Genomic DNA, 27,103 nt, shown 5'->3' on the forward strand with positions numbered 1-27,103 from the left:
GCGCCAAGATGTGCTGGCCGTGCACCAAGGCATGTTTAACCACAGGGTGATCCTCATTACCAACAAACACTGTCTGCCTGTATCCATTCATGCGAATGGACAGTTTGTTGCTGGTCATTCCCACATAGAATGCATCACAGTGTAGGCAGGTCAGTTGGTAGATCACGTGGGTGCTTTCACACGTGGCTCTGCCTTTGATCGTGTACACCTTCCGGGTTACAGGACTGGAGTAGGTGGTGGTGGGAGGGTGCATGGGACAGGTTTTACACCGGGGGCGGTTACAAGGGTAGGAGCCAGAGGGTAGGGAAGGTGGTTTGGGGATTTCATAGGGATGAACTAAGAGGTTACGAAGGTTAGGTGGACGGCGGAAAGACACTCTTGGTGGAGTGGGGAGGATTTCATGAAGGATGGATCTCATTTCAGGGCAGGATTTGAGGAAGTCGTATCCCTGCTGGAGAGCCACATTCAGAATCTGATCCAGTCCCGGAAAGTATCCTGTCACAAGTGGGGCACTTTTGTGGTTCTTCCGTGGGAGGTTCTGGGTTTGAGGGGATGAGGAAGTGGCTCTGGTTATTTGCTTCTGTACCAAGTCGGGAGGGTAGTTGCGGGATGCGAAAGCTGTTGTCAGGTTGTTGGTGTAATGCTTCAGGGATTCCGGACTGGAGCAGATTCGTTTGCCACAAAGACCTAGGCTGTAGGGAAGGGACCGTTTGATGTGGAATGGGTGGCAGCTGTCGTAATGGAGGTACTGTTGCTTGTTGGTGGGTTTGATGTGGACGGACGTGTGAAGCTGGCCATTGGACTGGTGGAGGTCAACATCAAGGAAAGTGGCATGGGATTTGGAGTAGGACCAGGTGAATCTGATGGAACCAAAGGAGTTGAGGTTGGAGAGGAAATTCTGGAGTTCTTCTACACTGTGAGTCCAGATCATGAAGATGTCATCAATAAATCTGTACCAAACTTTGGGTTGGCAGGCTTGGGTAACCAAGAAGGCTTCCTCTAAGCGACCCATGAATAGGTTGGCATATGAGGGGGCCATCCTGGTACCCATGGCTGTTCCCTTTCATTGTTGGTATGTCTGGCCTTCAAAAGTGAAGAAGTTGTGGGTCAGGATGAAGCTGGCTAAGGTAATGAGGAAAGAGGTTTTAGGTAGGGTGGCAGGTGATCGGCGTGAAAGGAAGTGCTCCATCGCAGCGAGGCCCTGGACGTGCGGGATATTTGTGCATAAGGAAGTGGCATCAATGGTTACAAGGATGGTTTCCGGGGGTAACGGATTGGGTAAGGATTCCAGGCATTCGAGGAAGTGGTTGGTGTCTTTGATGAAGGATGGGAGACTGCATGTAATGGGTTGAAGGTGTTGATCTACGTAGGCAGAGATTCATTCTGTGGGGGCTTGGTAACCAGCTACAATGGGGCGGCCGGGATGATTGGGTTTGTGAATTTTAGGAAGAAGGTAGAAGGTAGGGGTGCGGGGTGTCGGTGGGGTCAGGAGGTTGATGGAGTCAGGTGAAAGATTTTGTAGGGGGCCTAAGGTTCTGAGGATTCCTTGAAGCTCTGCCTGGACATCAGGAATGGGATTACCTTGGCAAACTTTGTGTGTGGTGTTGTCTGAAAGCTGACGCAGTCCCTCAGCCACATACTCCCGACGATCAAGTACCACGGTCGTGGAACACTTGTCCGCCGGAAGGATGACGATGGACCGGTCAGCCTTCAGATCACGGATAGCCTGGGCTTCAGCAGTGGTGATGTTGGGAGTAGGATTAAGGTTTTTTAAAACCTAAAACCTAAAACCTCTCCTTCCCTCTTTCCTGATGAGGCAACAGTTTGTTGCGAAAGCTTGAATTTTGTGTGTATATTTGTGTTTGTTTGTGTGTCTATCGACCTGCCAGCGCTTTTGTTCGGTAAGTCTCATCATCGTACTATCATATTATGTATATAATCTTTTAATTTCTTGTATAATTCTAACATGTGTAGGGTAAGCTGCCATATCCATTTTTTTAAATAAAAAAAGAAGCCAACAATAAAGGGCATCGACCTCTATTGGCAAATGTAAATACAAACAAACAAACACTATATGACTCCATACCATGTCAACGTACAGTGTTGAGGCACAATGAAAGACCCCCAAGATATCATGAAGTTAATATTTATTAATAAAAAGTGAAACCTGATTCTCAAGTATGGAGAAGAGCAATGAAGATGGCTGGTTCAAAACTGGTAAGGGAGCTATTTAAATAAATAAATAGCATTGTAAAAAGTGGCTGCTTGCTTCTATGTAAGAGTCAATCTGTATTGCTTACCATACAGCCTCATGCATACATCATCATCATTGTCACTGCACCATCTGAATGTATGCCTGATAATGACCCATTTACAATGATACCTAACCACGTATGTTGCTCCTCATAAAAGTGCTAGGTCAGCGCTTAAATATGTAGAAACCCTACTAAGCTATATAATGTTCTTAATGATACCACAGACTACCTGTGTCTCAAGGAATAACTTGAACCCAATGCTCAAACTAAAATGTATTCTAGAGGAATACTGTACTTTGTTTGTCATTTTCATACACACTCCATTTGTCGCACAGCTTATCATGGAGCTGCTTATGTGGGCTCAATTTTATTGCCCTAAAGTTCTCTTCTAAACAGGACTCGCAATCCATCCTCACAGCTTCAATTCTGCCAGTACCCCATCTCGTACCTTCCAAACTTCACAGAAGTTCTTCTGAAAACCTTGCTGAACTAGCACTCCTGGAAAAGAGGATAGTTCCGCAAGGTTTGCAGAAGAGCTTCTGTGAAGTTTGGAAGGTAATAAGGCAACAGAATCGTGGTCTTTTTCAAATGTACTTCTGACTAAACAGCAATTCTTTCATCCCATAATACATATTTCCTTAGAAGTCAGATACAAATTTTCATAGATTTAGCTTTAAAAGTTTTCTAATATAACGAAATATTTTCATAAAAATATTCATCCCCTTAGGGACTGAATATCCAAAAACAATGAGAGTCTTCCCCCCCCCCCCCCCCCCCCCCCCTCTAACCGTGATGCCAAATACAAATTTTCACAGATTTCGGTTTGAAATATTTTCATAATGAACTTTTTCCATAAAACTTTCACCCCCTTAGCCGTTTCATTTCCAAAATTACCAAAACAAAATGCTTTAGTAGTTTTTTTAATAATAATTTATTTTCAAAACACTTTCACCAAGTATTTCACCCCATGGTGGTCGAATTTCCAAAAATGCTGAAACATGTGTTTCTTTATTTCTAACCAAGAAACCAACTAACAACTTTCGTAGTTCTAGCTGCAAAATTACATTAACAGCGACACATTTTCTAAAAAACTTTCATCTTCTATTTAGCCCCCTTAGGGGTGGAATTTTTAGAAAACCTTTGTTAAACAATGCCTACAGTATAAGATCATCACTCTTCCAAATTTCAAGTTTCTATTCTTGGTGCTTTGGGCTGGGCAATAACAAATAAGTCAGTCAGGACATAGCCTTTCACATATAGAGACATCTTTAATTGCTGTCTGATGCCTTCATTTCATATTTCATTTCTAAGACAGTATCCAGTCATTCCTCTTGGAAATATCATTTCCATTGCTTTAATAGTTCCACTCTCCTTTCTGTTTAATGGCCAGTTCTCACAATCATACAATAGCATATATACAGCCATCACTTTACAAAATTTCATTTGAATGCCATTCATTGTTTTGTTGTTGATTTCCATTTTTACTAACATACATTACTTTAAAACAGTTTTTGGTGGTTGTGATGCACATCTCTGATAAACCATAGAAATGATATAATATGTGAAGTTGCTGAATAATTTATTTTTAATTTTCTACATATTCAAGGGATAAAAATCAAGTAGCAGATAAATTTGAAAACAGTACTACTATTCGACACGAAACACAGAAAAGTAGATATATGGATCTGATGGAAGAGATTGAAATTTTTTCACTTCATGTTTGTGGGAGTCAGCGTCAGCAGAATAGTACATGCACAGCAAGCATAACAATATTTGTTACACAAGAGACCACAGTTATACAAAAAGAGCAACAATCAGATGTCAATAAGCAGATACACTGCCTTAAAGAACAGATGGACATGTTGCAAAAGAAAATGACAAGGCTCCTAGGAAACAGGAGAACCATGCTCAGGCAGAGCACAGGAGACAATAGTGGACCAAAACAAAAGAAGCCAATATGTTGGTATCACCTGTGAGAGACTTATGACATGTACTTCACCATATACATATCTAAATGGCGTCAGCAGCTGGTATTAGGTAGAGTAGGCTGAGGGAAACAGCAAGAGTGCCTTAGACACCCAGAGGTGAGTTTGGTGAGGGATCCAACAGGGTGAGTAATGAGTTTACCAACACTGTTGCAGTGGTTATATGTGTAATATATGGAGTTAGATTTTTAGTACGTCATCAACTCTGGACCGGATGTCAGCACATTGTCAGGCAGTGAATATAGAGGCACAGTTGCAAATTTGCCAGTATGCCTCATAACAGCAAATAGTTCATCAATAATGACATATCGAAGTTGAGGTAGACCTATGGTTTTGTAAGAGCTGTATGTGATAATTTGTGTTAGTGAAGGTGGCAGAGCCCATATTAGGAGCAGACTTTCTCAGTCAGAAAACTTAGTACCATCCTGGTCAGGAAGGATGAAGAAGTCATCACAAGTTTCCTAGGCTGAAATGATATAAACATTATGGGCTACACACACAGTTTGGTGGTGCACAACAAGATGGTGTCAGTACTATGTACAACACACATGCAAGGAGTGTCACACAACATGATGCATTACATTAGGACCATGACATCCCTCAATAGAAATCTTGTGAAAGATGATTATTACCCACTGTGGTACTTATCATTCAACACCTGCGCTAAGGCATGCCTCATTCCCAAGAGTTTTCTCATTTCTTTCTGATTTTTTTTGATTCTGAGGAACTATTAACCATAAGGAGACAGAATGGATGACCAGTACTTACCTTCAAGAATTGAAATTCTAAGTTTTGCTGACAGACACCTATAATAGTGGAAAAAACTATCCTAGCTTTCAGAAATGTTCATTTCTTCCCCAGGGAGAAATGTGGATAAGTTGGAGAAGGTTAGAAAGGAAGGGCATGTCACTCCGACATTAGGCTGCCCTGTCACGACATGAGAAGTAAAAGGTGAGGGATGCAGCATCAGAGAGAGGAGGTGGTCAAAGTACTGTGCCAGCTTCAGTCCAGTCAAGCTTTGATGGCCACATTTATTCGTATGGTTTCTAACCTGAGCTTCCTATGGACTCTTGGTTTTTAAATACTCTCCTTTTCTTGCTCTTTTGTAGACCAATAAATTACAGAATCACGAAATGAGTGACATTTCCCAGTTTCTTAAGCCTATTGTGAATTGTGGCTTATTCATCTTATCACGTACACCGAAATCTTTACTATACATTATAGCATAAACTTCCATGAAAATGCAGAAATGACTGATGCCTTCTCTCAATCTTTTTATCATCACCCAAAATCAACACCAATATTGTTCACGGAAATATTATGGTTCTTCTTTTAACATGAAATGTAGACTTAAATGCTAGTAAAGGTTCAATATGCATAACAAAGGAGAATTAGCAACAAGTTGTTAAATATTAACAACAAATAAAGAACACAGATGATTATTGGTTTGTTTCTACCTGTCAACAAAGAATTGATTTCAATGTAAAATATTCACCACCAAGCCCAAAACAGTTTGCTCTCATTCATAGTGTAAACTTCAATGTACATGATGAGATGAATAAAACACAATTCGCAATAGGACTCAACGAGTTGATAAAGTCCAAAATAAATCAACCTTTTTTAAGCCATCAACATGCCTATATTTGCACTGTCATCCCTCTACCAATAAGGAACATTGTATTTCCATTACAGTACTTTATTGCTCTGTTCTTGTCAACTTAAACTTCAATAACAGATATGTACATAACATCTTCATTTTAATAAGAATATAAACTGCATTAACAAGCACTTTGATACTACAAAACTGACACTACTTTGTACAATTTTCCCTAAATTTACACAAATTCATACATGAGGAGAAGCACTTTCTGCTGATTGTGATCATCTTACACAATAACCACATCATTAGCAACCCATATTTTAAATAATTTTTTTCCTATTTATCACTTAATCTCAGTGTATTTGTTGTTCTTTAGAATGACAATTCTTTCTGCCACAGAAATTGTGCACAGATTATACAATTTGCCTATACATACAGAAAAGTTTGCCTGGTGACATGTATGGAAAATTTGTTGCTACTATATCATTTAGACAATATAAAAACAAGTAATATCAAATAAAAAGGCAAGACTACCTTAAAATTTACAAGTGTAAAGAATGTTACAAACATGGGAATGTGTAGACACAGTAATGAAATGTATACAGTCAAACAATTCAAAAAGTGTTTTTTGCATTAATAAAATTTCTGCCACAAAAAACCTAGCACAACTGAAAAATGGCTGTAGATAATTCCAACACTGCACATCAACATCCAACTATTACTATTGAATATGAAATTATCTTTGATTCTGCAGAATGTTTCTTCATTTCACCCCAGCAATACAAAAATTTGTCAAAAATGTACCAAAGTTCATGTAACTTTCTGAGCTCTGAGCTTTCCACAAACATTTTGAACCTGACATTTTGGCCTCCGGCCTTTTCAAGATGTTTTTAATTTCAGAGCTGGAGTTGATAAATTATTTTAAAAAAGCTGATTAATTCATAATTATTAAACTATAATCTATGAAATTATTCATTTCAGATCAGTATTAACATTCGGTAGTAAATCACACAAGAAATGGTTAGATATTTTTTGAGATTTTTGTGCCAGTGATATTGACATAGATAAAATAAAAAAGAATACAAAATTTAGATTGCCAGTCTTCACAGTAGACCAATAAACATAAGACTGCATGTCTATGTCTAGAGAAAATAGTTAAAATATAGAAACTCAAAGTATATATTACAAACCATATTGGTAGAAAACATATAATGATACAACAAATGTGTGAGATCCACAATTTATTACCAACTGTGAAATTTAATGTGCCCCCTTCTTGACATAAAGAGACATTTCTTGAGGGCTATTAAAACCCCACACATGATGTCTGCAACTGATCTAACACACAGTCTAGTTGCTACAGTACATAAATTGCATAGTTATGAATGAAAAGTCCTCAAGAAAACTTAACTTGCAGAGTTAGAATAACAGCTAAAGTAAGAGGTGAACAAGTGTTAAATCCTACACTATCTGCAAATCAGATTGAGACAAGTAATTTTCAAAATATATTTTACAAAACAGCACTGAAGTAATTTCACACATCTCACTTGATTAATTGACTTTAATATTTGTTTGAAATGTTCTCAAATAAATGGTGCAGGAAATTGGCTGGAGATTTTCAATACATAACTAAAGGAAAAGAGAAAAGAACTGTATGCCAGTGCAGTTGAATAATTGCTTTCTTTTTTATGACATAATGTTCTTGTACATGCAATGAATTAATTTAAAAAAAAATTGGAGAGGTCACCTGAACATATACACAATATAACTTATTTGCTAAAATGAAATTACTGTTTTAACGTAGCATCTACCACAGTCAGTATAGCATATAAAAAATAACAACCAGTAGTTACAAAAATCAAACAATGGAAAATCCAGGATTGAATGTAACACTATTATGAGAAAGAAAGTTGCTACTCACTGTATAGCAGAGACGCTGAGTTGCATAGAGGCACAACAGAAAGACTCTCACAATTAAAGCTCTGAGTTGCATTTGCATGTGTGTCGGGAGGGGGGGGGGGGGCGTTTGCGTGTGTATGTCTATTGTTGATGAAGGCCAATGGCCAAAAGCTTTAATTGTGAGAGTCTTTTGGTTGTGCCTATCTGTACCTCAGCGTCTCGGCTACATGGTGAGTACCAATAACCAGTAGTTACAATAGAAGTGGCCGACAAATCTTTTGTATTCCATTGTAGTCTCATCAAGTATTTGACTCCAATTATTGCTTATGTTGGTTTTTTCTTGTTTAAGCTTGTAGTTCATACAAGTGCTGTTACTAGTCTTTATGGAAAAATTATAAATACTATTCCAGACAGAAATATCCTGCTAGTGAGAACAGTCTTTATTAAAAATAATTACACAATTGCAGAGAGACTGCATCTACAATACGATCTTTATAAAAAGAAAGTATTGCCAATTCTTAGAAATTATAAATACTATTCCAGACAGAAATAACTTGCTAGTGAAAACAGTCTTTATTAAAAATAATTACATGATTGCAGAGAGACTGCACCTACAACATGAATCTTTATAAAAAGAAAGTATTGCCAATTCTTAGAAATCTCAATGGCCAATATTTCACTCTGATTCTCAACAAAGTGCACAGACAGAAGTATTTGTTGCAATAAAACTATTTATTAATTATAAATGCAGTCTAAAATTTATGTAAAAACTGAATCTTCAATGTACCTGCACAAAAGCTTACAAAAATACTACTCTTATTTTGATATTAGTTGTGTTCAACAATAAGTTACATAGGAGAATTCTTTTGAATAATTTGATGCATTGCTTTATTCTATATTCATTCTGTCTCTCTCTCTCTCTCTCTCTCTCTCTCTCTCTCTCTCTCTGTGTGTGTGTGTGTGTGTGTGTGTGTGTGTGTGTGTGTGTGTGTGTGTGTGTGTCGCAACCAAATAGCACATTTATGGGTATTGTGTAAATGACACATTAAGATCAGCATTCAAGTTTTTGTTTTCGAGAGATTCTTGGAAGGAAGGTGAGGAACCACCTATACACATTATGTGTAAGTCTGAGCAGCAATTTAACTTGGATAATAAAAGAAACTGAATATTTAATCAGAACAACTAAATAATTAGTGGAACTATCATTAAAATAAATAATACAGGAAGTGAGTTAATACTAATGACTTTCCTGAAGTCAACATTTCCCTATACTTTGAAAGTTCATTGTGCACTGAGACTTAAATGTTATTTCTCAAAGGCTCCTTAAATCAACACCTGCATATAAAGTGTGGCACAAGAAAATAAATGTTACTAACTGAATCAATGAATTATGACCAGATACTACAACAACCTGCATAAAACTTGGGAATACTGCCTGTGTTGTTATCAGCACCATGTCAGCATATGATTAATTAGTTAACTGCATGTTCCATAGGTATCAAACAAGTTGAATTTTGCCTACAGATGCATTATTCAAGGTCCAAATACCCATGTGATGAAGTCTGTAAAGAAATGACACAAAAAAAAAAAATACAAAAAGTGCTTCTCCCAAATCAGATACCTGCTCATAAGGCTCAAGAAGAGGAGAACAAAAATTGAAATGACAAAGGTATGGCCCCCAGCAATTAGAATTTGTCAAGTATCAAAGACTAACAAAGAAAGAGGTGTGTGCAGGGGAGGGGGAGATGAGTTTGCAGACGAAGGATACAGGCACAGGAAATTCGAGAGTGGGTGTCACGGTGTGCATTTAGAGACTCTGATCTCTATTAGTATAATATTTTACTAAATGGTAAATTACTCTGAAAAGAGATGGGATGAAAAATAGAGTTAGTATTTAGCTAAGTTACTTACTGAATCATTTCATACCCCGTGTTGCTTCTATTCTGCTCGAAACAATGGCAGTAGTTTATGAAAATAATTAGTTATAGGGCTAGTAACACAGTATAAAATAGCTGCATATTTCCTTATTCTAATTGTTCCAGCTAGTGCACAAAAACTTACTCTTGAGTACCAGTAACTATGATCTGTAACTTTGTACTGTCAATTAATGCAACAATATAGTAATACACACAAATTGACAGATTTGTAGCAGTTTTGTGTGCATATAATGCTAGTCAGTTTGTAACGACACTAAGATGGTATCTGTTTGTACCAGTTTAGCAACCTATGGGTAACCATCTTCAAATTACACACATTTTATATGCACTGTACTAAGTACTACACTACCACAATACAGTAGTGTGCTAGACTTAACTTCACAGCAAAAGCATTTCGATCTTCTGTTGCACAACAGCTATAAATTGGAAAGGTACTTAATACATTTCTTTAACTTAAAGCAAAATGTGTTGCACTACTCGTAGAAAATAAAATTCAGTTGACAAATAGTAACGCATACTAATGATACAAATGTTCCTCTAAGATTGTTCTGATACACAGTCACAATAGGCCAGTTGTAAATTTAATGGACTAGTTAAACATCAGTGTCAGATTAATGTGACTACCTGCACATTTACAAATGCAACACGAACTAACTGTACTAAAACTGCATATCTTTTGAGTCTTGTTAGAACAAGAATAATGTTCTCATATCTTACTACAATAATGGCTGATATTATTAATGACACTGCTGAGCTTTTGTACATGTATTTACAGTTAGTGTGTATTGTGTTTCTGTAGCTGCAAGACTATGCCACATGCCACACAGTTGATACTTAGATACTACAACTGGACAAAGCCAGTGCCAAAAGTGGTATTAGCACCACACACAACCATATTTACCAGTATATCTAATTTACATCCACTGATTTCTATTACTCAAACCTACTATATTATTTTTTTTATGACACACATATTTACAGACAGTTATCAAGTAAATATAATACTTTAGAGCTGACAGTGAAGAATTCAATGAATATACATCAACAGAAATCAAACTGCATTACAGAGGTTGTCTACAACAGTGAGTATTAACAAACATGTAAGAATAATGAACTGATCTATCAACCCACATTCAGAATTTTCTTCTTCTTAAGAATAAGATATTTCCATATGCAGGAAAGTAAACGTATTTAAAACATCACATACATACAACACATCCTACACAGAAAACAAATGTTCTGTTTTTACATTAACTCTTTAAATGACATTGAAATAAAGCATATACAAGCACAAATTATTGATTGGTTACCCTCCATCTGATTACAAATAATAGTGGTACCTTTTTTCACACAACCTTATCAATCTAAACAACTCACATGTCATCATTAGTAATGTTCTAATATAACATTATGTCAAAACTGTAACAACTTCAGAACATTACATACTTCAGCATCACAGCTATCTGAAGGAAACCTTACACCAACTGAATAACTGAAGATATTAAAAGAGTGAAATTATGTCACAATACAATCTACCTGAGGAAGAGGGATCATCACAAATGATGAAGAATGCAGCTACCAAAACCATGTCATGCAAAATAAATGGCCTGCAACTGAGCACTATCACTGTCATAGTAGTGAACATAAGATGTTGTAATATCACAATCAAATTTTCATATTCATTTTGTGTTATACATTACTGATTAATAATACAGTACAAACTGCATTCCATATTAACAGCTGCATACTATGAGACACATATATGCTATAAGTCAACAGAACATAGACTTTTATGACAGTTCACAATAATTTACAATGTCAACTCATAATCATTTTGTCTTCACCATCACCACACACAAATATTCGGGAGCAATTTGAATGGGAACACACCAGTTACCAGGCAGAGAGTATACCTGGAAGACTACTACATTAATGGTCCCACCTCTTTCATTCATTAGGCACACTCACAAATTATGAGTAGTCTGTTAACTCTCAGGTGTAATTCTTTTTTTTTTTTTTTTTTTTTTTTTTAAATTTTCATTGTGACGTCCATCAGGAACCATGCTGGAAAATTAAAAATTCAACATTATTTTTCCATTCTTAATAAATGTATGCAACAGATGGAAAAAAGTTATCAAATGCATAAGAGGCAATCAAAAAGTTTATGTGCAAAGACCATACAGTCCAGAATTGGTATGTCAATCAAGTAAAACTGCCATGAGCACTGAGACAATCACCCCCTCCCCCCTTTCCACAAATGCATCAGGCTGAAAATACCTGTGTGGTAAAACATTGTATCTTGCTGCATGAAGAAGTCTGTAACAGCCTGCTGGATGTCCTTATCCGACAGGAATCGTTGACCCTTCAAGGTCCTTTTTAAGTGATCAAAGGCATAACAATTGCATGGGGAGAGGTCAAGACTGTAGGGCAGGCGCTCAAGTGTCTCCCATTTAGTTGGCATAACTTCGCTAGCGTCTCAAATTGATTGGCATCCTGTTTCGATCGTGACCAGTATGGAACCTGGTGCACCACTGTACAACAATGTTTTTCATTCTCCAATGGATATCTACCAAGAAAAGAAAGCAAATGTTGGTTCTGTTTGGATGCATTTGATAATAACTTCACCACATTTCACGCTTTTGCATTTACCGCATGTGTGTTGGAAAGTCATGCATGCAATAGTAATCCCTTGCTTAAATGTTGGTGCTTATATGTCCACATTGGAGTCATGCTATGTTGCATGTTTGCTACAGCAATGCCCTAAAATGGGAACCTTTGGATCACCCCTTACACTTCAAAGTTACACAACATTCCAAAAGTTGACAGTACAGCCATGTTCTTTACTTATGGACATCCTTTACCAAAGAGCTAGACATTTGTTTCTGCACAGGAAAAGAGGATCTACTCGAGAAAGAATGGGACATTATTGTTTCCTGATTTTACAAACAACTGACTGGGTACAAATGCAGTAGAAAATGCATAATCGCAGGAAAACTATACATACTGTTAAAGTTAACAACCAATTCCATTCTTGAGTAACTGGTTCCACATTATTTTCTCATTTTAGAGGTGTACTACTGTTCATTGGCAAATGAGAAAATAGGCATAACACTGTGAGTTGGGAGATGTGTTTGTTGAAACACAGCAATTGGTGCACCAGCAGAAATACTCCAAGCATTGAGAGGACTGTGATTAAGAACAATAAGGTGATGGCTGCAGTGGATATCTGGGGGGGGGGGGGGGGGGGGGGGGTCAGGTGCCATGGCCAAGTAAGTCTGTCTGAGTGTCTGTACAGTTGTTTGTAATAAGAGGGTGTACTTACAATAGAGCAAGCATAGTTAAGTCTTTGTATTATATGTGAGTTGCCATCCTTCCTCATTTTCTTTCCATCCACAAATTTCCATTATTGTAGTATGAAAACTAAGTACTTCAACAAATAATATGCAAACCAGTTAAACACACTGCACCATAACAATAACTAATAAATTCTAAGACTTAATGCTGTCGGACTTCAGTTTATGGGCTAGATGAAAACAAAATATTGTAGGTTAACGGTGAAGATGAAAGATGATGTGTTAGGTCACATTATGGACACTGCTGCCTTCATAAAGCAAAGAAGAGCTGAAGAGATGAGAAATGGATTATGTTCTTTGGGAAGCAAACAGAAGTTAAAGTACTTGTTTCGTGGACTTTCAAAAATTTATTATGAGTTACAATAAAGTAATAACCTTACAAATACATAACAACACCTAAGACATGAAAAAAGAACAATTAAAACATTTTCATAATGAAATCAATTTTTACAAGCATTTATCTTAAGAATCATTTAAAACAGAGCATAATTTTATATGAACATATTTAGCTCAAATTCTCATCATTGCAGATACCATCCACTGGTACGCAGGCTACAAGGAAGCACACTTTTGGTATGGCATGGATGACAACTGTCAAGATGCAGGTGCTGTTGATGGTTAGTGTGCTTAATATGGATGGAGGTGTGGATGGAGACATCAGAAAGGTAAAGGTTACACCCAGGAAATTGACACAGTGGGTTGAGAAGGACCAGGTGAAGTGAATGTGTTGTGGTTGTGAAGGAATTCGGATAGGGTATCCTAACTGTGACACCAGGTCATAAAGATATCATCAATAAACATAAACTGGACAAGAGGATTGGGGTTTCAGGTAGCTATGAATGTTTTCTCTAGATGATCCTTGAACAGTCTGGCACTAGGAAGCACCATGCAGGTGCCCATGGCTGTGCTCCAGATTTGATTATATACTGAAGTGTCAAAGAAACTGGTGTAGGCATGCATATTCAAATACAGAGATGTGCAAACAGGCAAGATAAAGCGCCGCAGTCGGCAACACCTATATAAAACAACAAGTGTCTGGCGCATTTGTTAGATCGGTTACTGCTGCTACATTGGCAGGTTATAAAGATTTAAGGGACTTTGAATGTGGTATTATAGTCAGCGAATGAGCAGTGGGACACAGCATCTCCTAGGTGGCGATGAAGCAGGGGAATTTTCCCATACAACCATTTCATGAGTGTATTGTGAATATCAGGAATCCGGTAAAACATCAAATCTGCAGTTGTAGTGATATGGGATGCCTGATATGTCTAGATATGACTCTGACATGTGACATGTAAGTAAGAATCCTGTCTGATCACCTGCATCCATTCACATCCATTGTACATTCCGACGGACCTGGGCAATTCAAGCAGGACAATGTGACACCCCACACATCCAGAATTTCTACAGCGTGGCTCCAGGAGCACTCTTCTGAATTTAAACACCTTCTGTGTTGACCTTCCAATAGTGAAACATGTTGCTAATCATGACATGCTCAAGTTAAATGGCCGCTTCACAAACTATGCCATCTGGATTCTTCCCCACAGCATCAGCTTTTTTAACTACGTACACTGAAGTTATATCCATGCAACACTTCCTTTGTTTCCGCTATCCCAGTAGCCTAAATTTCTATTGGCTCACTGCATCCACATCCTCTACCCAAGAGTCTCCTCTCCCTCCAACCTACACATCTTCTCAATCCATTCCTCACATCATTGTCACAGAGCATTGCATGAACTCATTGGCTTCGGTGCCCATGTGTCACATTCCTGTCCATGTGTTGCATGCTTGCTGCCTCTCCCTGGTGCATTCCTGCTGCCTCTCTTCGAACTGTCAAGCACTCTTCCCCAACACTCCCTCCTGCTTCCCACCTTGCTTTCTTGATATTTCATCTGTAAAATTATGGAAACTGTTACCCCTTCAAATTCCAAAGGAAAAAATAAAAGAAAGTTTTGTTAAATTAATAAGCAAAACAACAGTTGGAGAAATAACCTAGGAGATAACCAAGCAGATAATCACTGTCTGGTGTTGATGTCTAATAGCATAAATAGCAGAGATAACCAGGTTTCATCAGACAGATCATTTTTGAGTTCCATTTCGGGGAACAGCGAATGTTCTGAGGCAGAGGCCTGGCCCCAGGACACAACAATGCAACTATAGGCCCATGGGGAGAAATGCAAGTCACACTTACACATTAAGAACCTAAAAAGGAATGGCTAATAGAGGAAGAAGAAAACAACAACGAAGAACAGATCAGGCTGATAGTCGTATGTGAAGTATTTGGAACAGAGGTAGAAATTCACCTAGATTTCAGAAATGAAATCCCTATAGTATTCAGGAATTAGTATCCACATTTCAGCATGAATTTAGTTGCCCTGTACTATCAGTGACAGGTGTTTATGTAGTAGGTGTAACTGAAAGTAAAGGTTAACTGGTTACAGAAGAAATTAGATTACCTATAATCGTGTGTAAATTTATGCTTTTGCAGACATTACTGATAGCACCCAGTTTAAATTTAAGTTTAGCCCACCAGGCATCCTTAAATTTTAAGATCAATACATTATGTTGGATGGGTGAAAACAGCACATTGGTGGTACTACCACACAAAAAATAATTCAGTCACACCTTCACACAACATACAGGTAGATCACATTCATTTAATAGTTACAACTACAATAGTGATTGTGGATAGCACAAAAGATGAAGTAAATTAACATGTAGAACAGATACAGATAGTCTTGGAAACCTAATGCCTTAACTACAGGCTATTTTACTTAAATATCACCAGATGATAGGAATAATAGCAGAGTTTGTATGCAATTTTAAAATAAAGGAAAACACAACAACATTTTGTAAACCTCAGTCGATCGCCATGGACCTAAGGTCACTGATGTAGGTAGTAGTTCAAAAGTTGGAACAGTGTCAAAGTGTATAAAACAATTATTTGTTCGCAACATGAAAACCAGCTGAAGGAGTACACCTGGTGTTGCATGCCAGGATGCTAAATAAACATATGAGAGTGAAAGAGAATGCCCATAAAGCATTGAAGAATTGTTGATGAAATTTGAACAAGTAAAATTCTTTATCTCTATGGACATAACCATGGGTTATGGACAGGTGCCATTATATAAAGATTCAAGATCTTACACAACCTTCTTATTTGAAGGAAAATCAGACAAATTTTCAGTATTCCCATTTGGCTTAAATATTTCAGTGGCAGTTCTCATAGGTGCACTGAATAAAGTGTTGCATGATGATCTCGTGCCAGAGTTGATTATTTATGTGGATGACATATTAATAGTACCTAAGTCCTGATTAAGAATCTAAAAAGGTTACAGAAAAAGGACGTCCCATTTTGGATGAAATGAACTTAAGTTTTTAGGTCACATAGCAGTTACAATGGGGGTAAAACCAGACCCTGAATGAATAAGAGCAGTTCATTCCAAGGTCTATCAGCAATTTATAAAGGGGCAATTGATAAACGATCCATGTCTCCTGTCACTGAAACAGTGAGCCCAATGGATATTGGATAAGAGCACAGCAGGGCATTTCAAAGTATGAAACAAGCTCTAATGAATGCTTTGATTCTAAAATATCCACGGAAGAGCCAGACATTCAACTTTGCCCCAGATGTGCCTGAATACAGAATTTTACATCAATTGTTCCAAGGGGAATGGAATCCAGAGGATGGCAAAAATAATATGATATATTTGTTAGTAGAAACTTGAACAATTGTGAGTTGAACTACACAGCAATGAAATGGAGTAATTAGCCACTGTGTTGGGTATATAAAAATCCAAACTTTAATATGGAGCTCACAAATGGTCATTTATACACATCGACAAGTTTTGGCGTTCCTCTTGAAAATCAGGTTATTAGACAGCTGCCTACTGAGATGGGTGTTATTTTTGCAAGATTTTCAGACAGAGGTAACGTACATAAAAATATCACAAAATACATTGCCAGACATTCTGTCTCGGTTACAATTGGGAAAGAACAAAATGACATGAACCGAAGGGCATAGTGTGGTTTTCACTATTAATGTTTCACCTGTTGGTTACACCAAAAATGATTCATTGCTGCCGGCTGGGATGGCTGAGCGGTTCTAGGTGCCACAGTCTGGATCCGCGCGACCACTACGGTCGCAGCTTCGAATCTTGCCACCCGCATGGATGTGTGTGATGTTCTTAGGTTAGTTAGGTTTAAGTAGTTCTAAGTTCTAGGAAACTGGTGACCTCAGAAGTTAAGTCCCATAGTGCTCAGAGCCATTTGAACCATTTGATTCACTGCCCATAGCTGACAAAATTAAAGGTGATCTGCAGTCACATACATATTTTGGAGAAAAGATATTGTTGTGCAAGCAAGAGACATTACCAAAAATGGAAAATCATTTATGGGTAATACACAGTAGGAACTTATTTTGGCTAATGGACGAGCAACTGATGCAGTGGAGTTGGGTATTTCTGAAACCCAAGTGGAGGGCCTAATTTTGTTTTTTACATAAAGGTTATTGTCATTTTGGCATTAGGAAATGCATTAGGCATATGGAAAAATTTAGCATTTTAAGAATTTGAGTAGAAAAGTCAAAAATACCCAGAAGACTTGTAATTTGTGTCAAGAATTGAATGAGGATAACAGCCTTGTGAGCTATAGGTCATATCCAGTAATACACTACTGACCATTAAAATCGCTACACCACCAAGATGACGTGCTACAGACATGAAATTTAACCGACAGGAAGAAGATGCTGTGATATGCAAATGATTAGCTTTTCAAAGCATTCACACAAGGCTGGCGCTGGTGGCGACACCTACAACGTGCTGACATGAGGAAAGTTTCCAACCGATTTCTCATACACAAACAGCAGTCGACCGGCGTTGCATGGTGAAATGTTGTTGTGATACTTCATGTAAGGAAGAGAAATGCGTACCATCACATTTCCAACTTTGATAAAGGTCGGATTGTAGCCTATCGCGATTGCGGTTTATCGTATCGCGACATTGCTGGTCACGTTGGTCGAGACGCAATGACTGTTAGCAGAATATGGAATCGGTGGGTTCAGGAGGGTAATACGGAATGCCGTGCTGGATCCCAACGGCCTCATATCACTAGCAGTCGAGATGACAGGCATCTTATCTGCATGGCTGTAACGGATCGAGCAGCCTCATCTTGATCCCCGAGTCAACAGATGGGGACATTTGCAAGACAACAACCACCTGCACGAACAGTTCAACGATGTTTGCAGCAGCATGGACTATCAGCACGGAGACCATGGCTGCGGTTACCCTTGACACTGCATCACAGATAGGGGCGCCTGCGATGGTGTGCTCAACGACGAACCTGTGTGCACGAATGGCAAAATGTCATTTTTTTGGATGAATCCAGGTTCTGTTTACAGCATCATGATGGTCGCATCTGTGTTTGGCGACATCACGGTGAACGCACATTGTAAGCGCGTATTCGTCATCACCATACTGGGATATCACCTGGCGTGATGGTATGGGGTGCCATTGGTTACACGTCTTGGTCACCTCTTGTTCGCATTGACAGCACTTTGAACAGTGGACATTACATTTCAGATATGTTACGACCCGTGGCTCTACCCTTCATTTGATCCCTGCGAAACCCTACATTTCAGTAGGATAATGCACAATCACATGTTGCAGGTCCTGTACGGGCCTTTCTGGATATAGAAAATGTTTGACTGCTGCCCTGGCCAGCACATTCTCCAGGTTCCTCACCAATTGAAAATGTCTGGTCAATGGGGGCTGAGCAACTGGCTCATCACAATACGCCAGTCACTACTCTTGATGAACTGTGGCATCGTGTTGAAGCTGCATGGGCAGCTGTACCTGTACACACCATACAAGCTCTGTTTGACTCAATGCCCAGGCGTATCAAGGCCGTTATTATGGCCAGAGGTGGTTGTTCTGGGTACTGATTTCTCAGGATCTATGCACCCAAATTGCGTGAAAATGAAATCACATGTCAGTTCTAGTATAATATATTTGTCCAATGTATAAACGTTTAACATCTGCGTTTCTTTTTGGTGTAGCAATTTTAATGGCCAGTAGTGTATCAAAAGCTTTGCATGACCCAACAGCTGCTAATCTCTATGAGCCATTACCAAAAGGTAGAGGTAGAGTTACTTATATTTCAGTACTACTACTGTCTTGGTCACAATACGTTAAATTGTATCTGATAAAATTAGCAAATAAAACTACCAAAAATTGTTTAAGAGATTATTTTATGGCATGAGGATGTTCCAAAAGGTACTCACTGAGAGTGGATAACAATTTATGAGCAATAGCTTCAGGCATTTTTTAACGTGGGAAGGAGTTAAACTTGCAACCATATCAGGACATCACCCTAAATCCAACCCACCTGAATGGATAATGAAGGAAAATGGTAGACCACAGAGAACGTAGTGTTCTACTAGACACACCACCTGGGCACAAATGATTGCAGACTTCAACATAATTTCAAATGAGTTACCATGTCAAACTAATGGACTTTCAACAGTAGAGGTAATGAATAAACTGTTCACTGGAGAAATTTTGCTGAAACTTTTTTCTTGGCCAAAACAAGAAAATGTAAGTAATCAGGAAATAAATTAACAGGTCAGAAAACAATTAAGACAGCAAGCTAATTGTAGAATGAGAAAACACAATCAGAAAGCTATCCTTTTCTTCCCCAAGTTTAATATAAGTAAGCTCTTACTAATAAAAGGTCATCATCACAGCTCAAACCTGAAAAATGGGCCAGCAGGTTTTCTCATCACTGTGAGGGTCCATATGAAATAACACATTCCACACCCTAAGGCTTTATTTTTGATAAGATCCCTCTACACGTCAAGAGATTGGATCCTATAACGTAGACTTGGTAAAAAGATATGTAATTTAACATTCCTGGAAAGAACTAGTGATACAGCAAACTAAACGAATGGTTCCAATTGTAATAAAATTGTATTGCTTTTGCAACCTACTCTATGTAATGTATAAAATCATATTAGATTTACTGTGATTACTCTAAAAAGTTTTTTTTAGTGCCTGCAGAAGTTCTAGAGGTCTGTGGAAACCTAGTTATTAGATAACAAAACAATTAAGAGTATGAATAAGATGAATTACTTAACAATAATAAGCTAACCTCTGAACCACTGTTAATCAACTCTATTAATCAATTTCATTAAGAAAGTGTGTGATATTGAGGTTTGCATATTACCAATTCAACATAATTCTGGCACTGTACACCAGACACATAGTAAAATTACAAAACAGGTAATACATACTTCTGGCTATGCATTCATAGTGAGACGGAAAAATCTGAACTTAACAACATCACATAAATTGGGAGAAGAGTTAGGAGGACCAATCAATTCTGTATCGTAGCTAGCAATATGTTAACATCCCCGTGTGTGTGTGTGTGTGTGTGTGTGTGTGTGTGTGTGTGTGTGTATGTGTGTGTGTAAATAAGGGGACACTATCTCAGTAGGGAATAATAAGTATATAGAGAGTGACCTTCTGCAACAAGTGATGTAATTGACGATGTTTATAGGGGTAGTAAACAGTTGGTAATTTTGAGGCTCATTCCAAGCTAGCAAAGTTAAATAACTCACAAGGATTCTGTGACCTTTGAAAAATTAAATGAATAAGAAGACAAAGATCTGTGCTTTGTTATCCAGTCATGGCACAGAGAGCATAAGTGGACTGGTAGTGATGAAAGTAACAGAAACTTGCAAATAACCATTCAGCACACAATTCCTCTGAGATGACAATAATGCAATAACAAATATGATGATACATACTCAAGTATATGTTATGACGCATATCACAATAATCATCAACAAACAATTCCAATATTTTTAAAAATTCATTGTGGAAAAGTAAAACAATGAATACGTATGTTTGAGTTGGTAGGATATCGGTTACAGATTGATTAATTGTTTTTACCTGGGAAATTTTATTGCTTTGTGGAACATAGGAAGTTCCTGGTTAGGTTTACAAATATTTTTCTCATAGGAGGTTAGTTTTAACTTAGAATAAGTAATCTATTTATTTTCTTACATAAATTTTCAAATAAAATGAATACAGGAAGAAGACAATAATCAGGGGATATACTTAGCAGTTTCTTAAGAAACCAACTGGAAAATGGGCAACATGAAAAGGAACCAGATGCCCAAGAGATAGTAGTAACTAAGTCAAGGTAATCAATAATGGTATGGTTGTTTCAGGCGGACAGTCCACACAGATTCCAATAAAGTTAAAAGAAAATGATGTTATGTGCAAAACATTGTTGTGGCAAGGATTTTTCTTCTCTCTTTTTTTGGCAAGTAACATTAATTACATTATTTTACCAAAAAGAGACCCAAGTAAATAAAAATATATTTAAATATTAGTAGCTGCTAAGATTATGGGGATAATTCACTTGCAACTTGTAAGGACTGAAATAAAAATATAAAGGTACAAGATTTAAGAGGATATAAGAGGATTTAAGAGGATATAAAGGTACAAGATTTAAGAGGAAGCTATGTCCCATTTTGAAATCAGCTCTAACATGCTATAAAATGATATACTGCACACTTGTTTTTGAAAGTAGTTGTAAGTAATGGACTGTTCGCCATGTTAAATGCAAAGTCATTTGGAAATCTAACCAAAAAAAGATATTCATGAGTTTGTGCAATCATCTTGTTCTTTTAGTATGTGAGTATGTGAGTGTTCAGTTTTGGGTCACATGTTGTGCAGGAATTTTCCTGTTATTTTGCACATGTCATGAGATTGAAAGTAGCAGCATATCCACAAGGCTGTACAATGGGCATCTGTATTCCTGCACATGGAGACCCCTGCTGGTTGGGGTACACTATTCAGTGATAATGCCATTCCACATAGGAGATTCACTGTACACCACTGAATCTCACTGGGAGTAACAATTGCCCTGCGAAGAGAAAAACAAAAGTGGACATATAGATTGCAAATGATAAATACTAAACTGTACTGTCAGCTTTATAAACTTGTCATCAATCACAACATGGAATGTATGGATGGTAACAGCACTATAACATAGGGAGATAAATAAGTAACACTGAGGCTCGGGGGGAGGGGAGGGGGGGGGGGGGGTCTCATCCAAATACCACTCTCGTCCTGAGAGAACAATTCTTTCCAGAGCTCTAACATTTCGTCCCAATGTCAAACTCAGTCTCACTGACCTAGTCAGAGATCTTTCATTCAACCTCAACTGGACACACCAATTCAATATTCAATTGCAACCCACAACCAACAGAGTGAGCAGCAAACTCTGCTTAGAACAGTTTGAGCCCAAATCCCAAAGTGAGTCTCCTCCTCTTCCCCAAGACCATCCTATCCATGCATTTCAGGAATTCCTTGCTTCCAGCATTGCTTCCCAATCTTTCCTAAATAAAATATGGGCAAAACACCAAACCTCACTCAAGTTGAGACCCAAGCTGTGAGTGAGCTGAAGGCAGTTCTATCATCATCCTCACTGTGAACAAAATCCCCACTAATGTGGTACTTGACTACCAGCAGTATGTGGCAAAGGTACACTGTCAGCTCTGGGACACATCAACATACAAACTGTCCCTAACAGCCCCATTCCTTCCACCTTGACTGAGATGCAAAAAATGCTTAAAAGCTTACGCCCCTCACAAGGGCTCATAACTACTCTCACAAAAATTCTTATCCCTCCTGATCCACTTCTCACCAACTTCCGAAAACACATAAAGCAACCTTCACTGCCACATCATAGTAGCTGGATTAAAAGCTCCCACATCTCAGCCCTCATTCACCAGCTTGTCTAACCCATCGCATAGAGCCTACATCTTCCTTGAAGGTCTCAAATCCATTCTCTCCCCCCCCCCCCCTCCCCACACACATGGAACCCTCCTTGTCACTATACCTACACACACACACACACACACATGCGTGCACCCATACACACACACACACACACACACACACACACACACACACACACACAGAATCTCACACCCAGACAACTACCTCTCCCAACAGCTACCTGAAGCTCTTTCAAATATCTCACTAATTGTCAACATTGCCAAATTTGTCTTTGCCTGTAACTACTTCACCTTTGAGGGCCAGACTTACAAACAGACCAGGCGGGACTGATAGGGGAACCAAAATCTCCCTGTCCTACGTCAAATTTTTCCTGGGCCGCATGGGGCAAGCATTCCTCAAAACACAGAAGCTGGACACCCTGGCTAGCTACACATTCATTGGTGACATCTTTTGTGGTCTGGACTCATGATGAAGAACTACTGCTCCACTTCTTGCAACAGGTAAACTTCTTCACCAAACTCAAACATACCTAGTCCTTATTCATATCCACAGCCACCTGAAGCCCTCATCCGAATGCCAATGCATACAGAATCAACCAACAAGCAACAATATCTACACTTTGATAGCTGCCACCTGTTTCACATCAATTACTCCCCTCCATACAAGCTAGGTATCTTCAGCATATATATCTGCTCTACCACCAAATCCCTCAACACCTACACCAACAACTTCTCCCAGGATTTCAGTAGCACCCTCCTAGACACCCAGTAACATACAGGCCTTGAATGTCTCAACACTTTACTCCACCAAGGCTGTGACTTTCTCAAGTAAAGCACTAAAATGATATCCTCCTTGCTGATATCCTCCTCATTCCACCCACTATCTCCTCCTGTCACCCTCCTAGCCTATGTAACATCCTTATCAAATGAAATGTCATTGCCAGACAATTACCCCCACTCCTGCAATCATTCACACTACAAAACTGGCACCATGGACACTCCAACTACCACATACTCTAGCAGCCCCACTGTCAAATGCTACAATATCAATATCAAAGGCAGAGCAACTTTAAAAACCATGAAAGTTGTTTACAAACTAACTATATGCACTGGACAGCATTTTATGTAGTAATGATCATCACTAAACTGTCATAGTGCATGAATGAACAGAAGAAATGTCTCTCTTGGTGACAGCCAGAACCTAGTTGCTGAAGATGCTCAACAGCATAACTCAAGGGACCTGCATTCTTGCTTAACCACACAGAATCTGGATCCTGCCATCTGATACTACAAATATTTTCCCTAAACTCTGGAGAAGGAAGTAGCGTTACAACACATCATTGCATTCTTGGATTTAATCTTCATTAACACATTCCCCTCTATAATCATCTCTCCTTCTCTAGTTCTTAGTTGTGCCATTCATATCGCTTGCTCTTAATCAATTATCTAGTTCCTTCTCATCTCAGGACTGAAGCTGGTACAGTATTTACCAATGAACAATTGTACCACATCTGAAATGTCAACATGAATTTGATCCTTTAAAATATAGCATGTCAGCATCATAAAGCTCACATGCATAAATAATAAATACGCACTATTAGCTACACCCCTCTGCGAAAAGGAAAAAATAACCTCCAATCCAGTAAGTACACTTACCTTATGGTATTCTGTACTGTTTAAAAAATATCTGGAATATGAGTAAAATTACGATCCCAGTATCCTCCACTATACAACCAGTCTTCTTGTTTGGTATATGGATTTGTTCCTTGAGTGAACCATCTGAGAAAAAAGGAATAGTTTACAGACAACATTTATTTTATACAACTAGTTTTAACCACAACACTATATGAAAATATTGGTAAAGTGGTATCACTAGTACCTTGGTGCCCAGTCAACAGCTTTCTTTCCTTTTCTAGTTTTTCTGGCATCTCTCTGCTTTTCTTCCAGTCTAGTTTTTTCTGCTGCAGCACCATCTATATCTCCTTCTTCAAGTTTCCGTATATCTGGTCGTAATCTTAAAAGAAGAATGCATATAATGTTACTTTACAAAGACAAAGACAACTCCAACTCTCCCCCCCCCCCCTCCCTCTCCCTCCCCCTCCTCCCTGCCTCTCTCATGACCCTCGTTGTGTGTGTGTGTGTGTGTGTGTGTGTGTGTGTGTGTGTGTGTGTGTGTGTGTTTACTGATGAACGCTGTGGCCAAAAGTGTCTTTTAATCGTGCCTGTTTGCAGCACCTTGATGTGTCTTCTTTATGGTAAATAGTATTCTATCTTTTCCTACATTGTTAAAGGTAGGTTAAATACTTTCTAAGTATTGTTACAATCTGTTTATTGGCTAACAATATGAGCCCCTGATAACCCATCCATTTGGTGAAAACTGCACATCAATTCCGCAATATCCATTTCCGGAATATCTGTGGCACATCTTTTAGGTGATTCACTCTGTATATGGTTTATAAATATATGTACATAATATAAAGGGTAAATATTGTCACCAGTAATATCGAAAAGTTCTTCACTGACTTACTTCAAATTTTTGCACAATCAGATGGACAAGGGCTACATATTTTTTTAAATATATATAATATATAAATATGCATATAATGTATAAGTGGGTAAAGCTTAACAAAAATCTCTCAAAGTTCAAAACATTCTTGACACACATACATCAAGTTTTTACACAATATTCTAATAAACATTCACATAGACACAGGTATATACAATGATGAGCCAAACTATTATGACCACTTGATCAATAGCTTGTTTCCATCTTTGGAATGAAATACATCATTGATTCTGCAAACCAGGGATCTGAAAGTTTGTTGGTAGGTTTGCAGAGGTATGTGGCATTAGATGTCTATACACAGGTCATGTAATTTGCATAAATAACGGGCCGCTGATTTGCATACGTAGTGATGGCCCAACAGCGACCCAGTTGGGTTCCATAGGATTTACATCAGGCAAGTTTGGTCACCAAGACATCAACATGAGTTCACTACAATGTTCCTGAAACCTCTATAGCATAATTCTGGCTCCAAATCATGGACAGTTTTACTGCTGAAAGATGACATCTCCATCGGGGAAGACATCAAGCATGAAGTGATGCAGGTGGTCAGCAGCTGTCACGAGTGTCTTCAGTTACTACTGCAGATCCCATGCAAGTGCAGGAGAATGTCTCCCATAGCATAATACTGCTCCCATCATCCTGCATCTGCATTTTGAGCCATCATTCACCTCAATGATGGCATTTGTGGAGGCGACCATCAAACTAGTGTAGCAAAAATGTGATTCACCCAAAGAGCCGACATGTTTCCATTGATCGACGCTTGAATCCTGATGGTCCCATGCCCATTGCAATCATAATTGATGACACCATTGCATCAACATCCTTATATTCAGTAGCAACAAAATCACAAAAGATTTCACTTCTTCCAGTATACATATTAAATATATTGAAGTATTTTATTTACCACAAGTTCTACAGGGTGTCCAGAAAAGGACTCCCTGATTTCAAAATTAAATATCTCGAAAACAAAGATCGATAGAGGAATGCAGTAAACGGTATGTGTATTGTGAAAGCTGTAAGTAGTTTATACAGCAGTTTGAAATAATAGTTACAAAAGCTGCTAACAGATGGCACTGTAATCGCCATACATAATGCCTAGTATAAATAGTGATCCGAAGCCCAGAGCGATCAGTTCCACTATTGAAACGTGAAAGGAGGTTAGCGTACCGAAGGAAGAGATTAAAACCATGTACTCCATTGAACAATGCGTTTTTCTGGTGCTAGAGTACCACAGGTTAGAAGAGAGTCCTACGGCAACAAGGCGAAGTTTTAAAGCACGATTTAATGTTCCAAAAGGACCCAATGTGAAAACCATTCGTACGTTCTTCGCAAAATTTCAACGAACAGGCAGCGTAACTGATGATCTAGTGGGGCATGTTGGCCGCAAGCAAACCACAGTTATGCCTGAAAATATCGCCACAGTTTCTGGAATTATTCAGCAAAATCCAATGTCATCCGTCCATAGAATTGCATCTGAGACTGGTTTGAAGGGTTCCAGCACGCAGAAAATACTGAGAAAGAGCCTACACATGCTTCCATTCAAAATTCAAACGCACCAGGCCATACCCGTACGAGCTGTGCAACAAAGGGTTGCCTTTGCTAATCAGATGCTCACAATGATTGATAGTGAAGGATTTGATGTTGGCTGCATTGGTGTGAAGCAAAACCCCTGTATTCTCCTAAAGTTACTGTGTGGGCTG

At 38.4% G+C, this 27,103-nt stretch overlaps 1 protein-coding gene across 1 annotated transcript in view; it reads right to left on the minus strand.

Annotated features, from left to right (window-relative positions):
- Positions 1-8,642: 8,642 nt before the first annotated feature.
- Positions 8,643-27,103, minus strand: part of LOC126194829 (oxysterol-binding protein-related protein 1-like) — a 424,899-nt gene continuing 406,438 nt past the window's right edge. The window contains exons 23-25 of the mRNA XM_049933164.1: positions 24,717-24,851; positions 24,494-24,616; positions 8,643-11,740 (exon numbers count right to left, since the gene is read on the minus strand). Of these exons, the coding sequence (XP_049789121.1) occupies positions 24,514-24,616; positions 24,717-24,851 (238 nt within the window). The 3' untranslated portion in view covers positions 8,643-11,740; positions 24,494-24,513. The remainder of the gene's footprint in view (positions 11,741-24,493; positions 24,617-24,716; positions 24,852-27,103) is intronic.

This window comes from Schistocerca nitens, chromosome 1 (assembly GCF_023898315.1).
Source record: "Schistocerca nitens isolate TAMUIC-IGC-003100 chromosome 1, iqSchNite1.1, whole genome shotgun sequence".
NCBI classification, from domain to species: Eukaryota; Metazoa; Arthropoda; class Insecta; order Orthoptera; family Acrididae; genus Schistocerca; species Schistocerca nitens.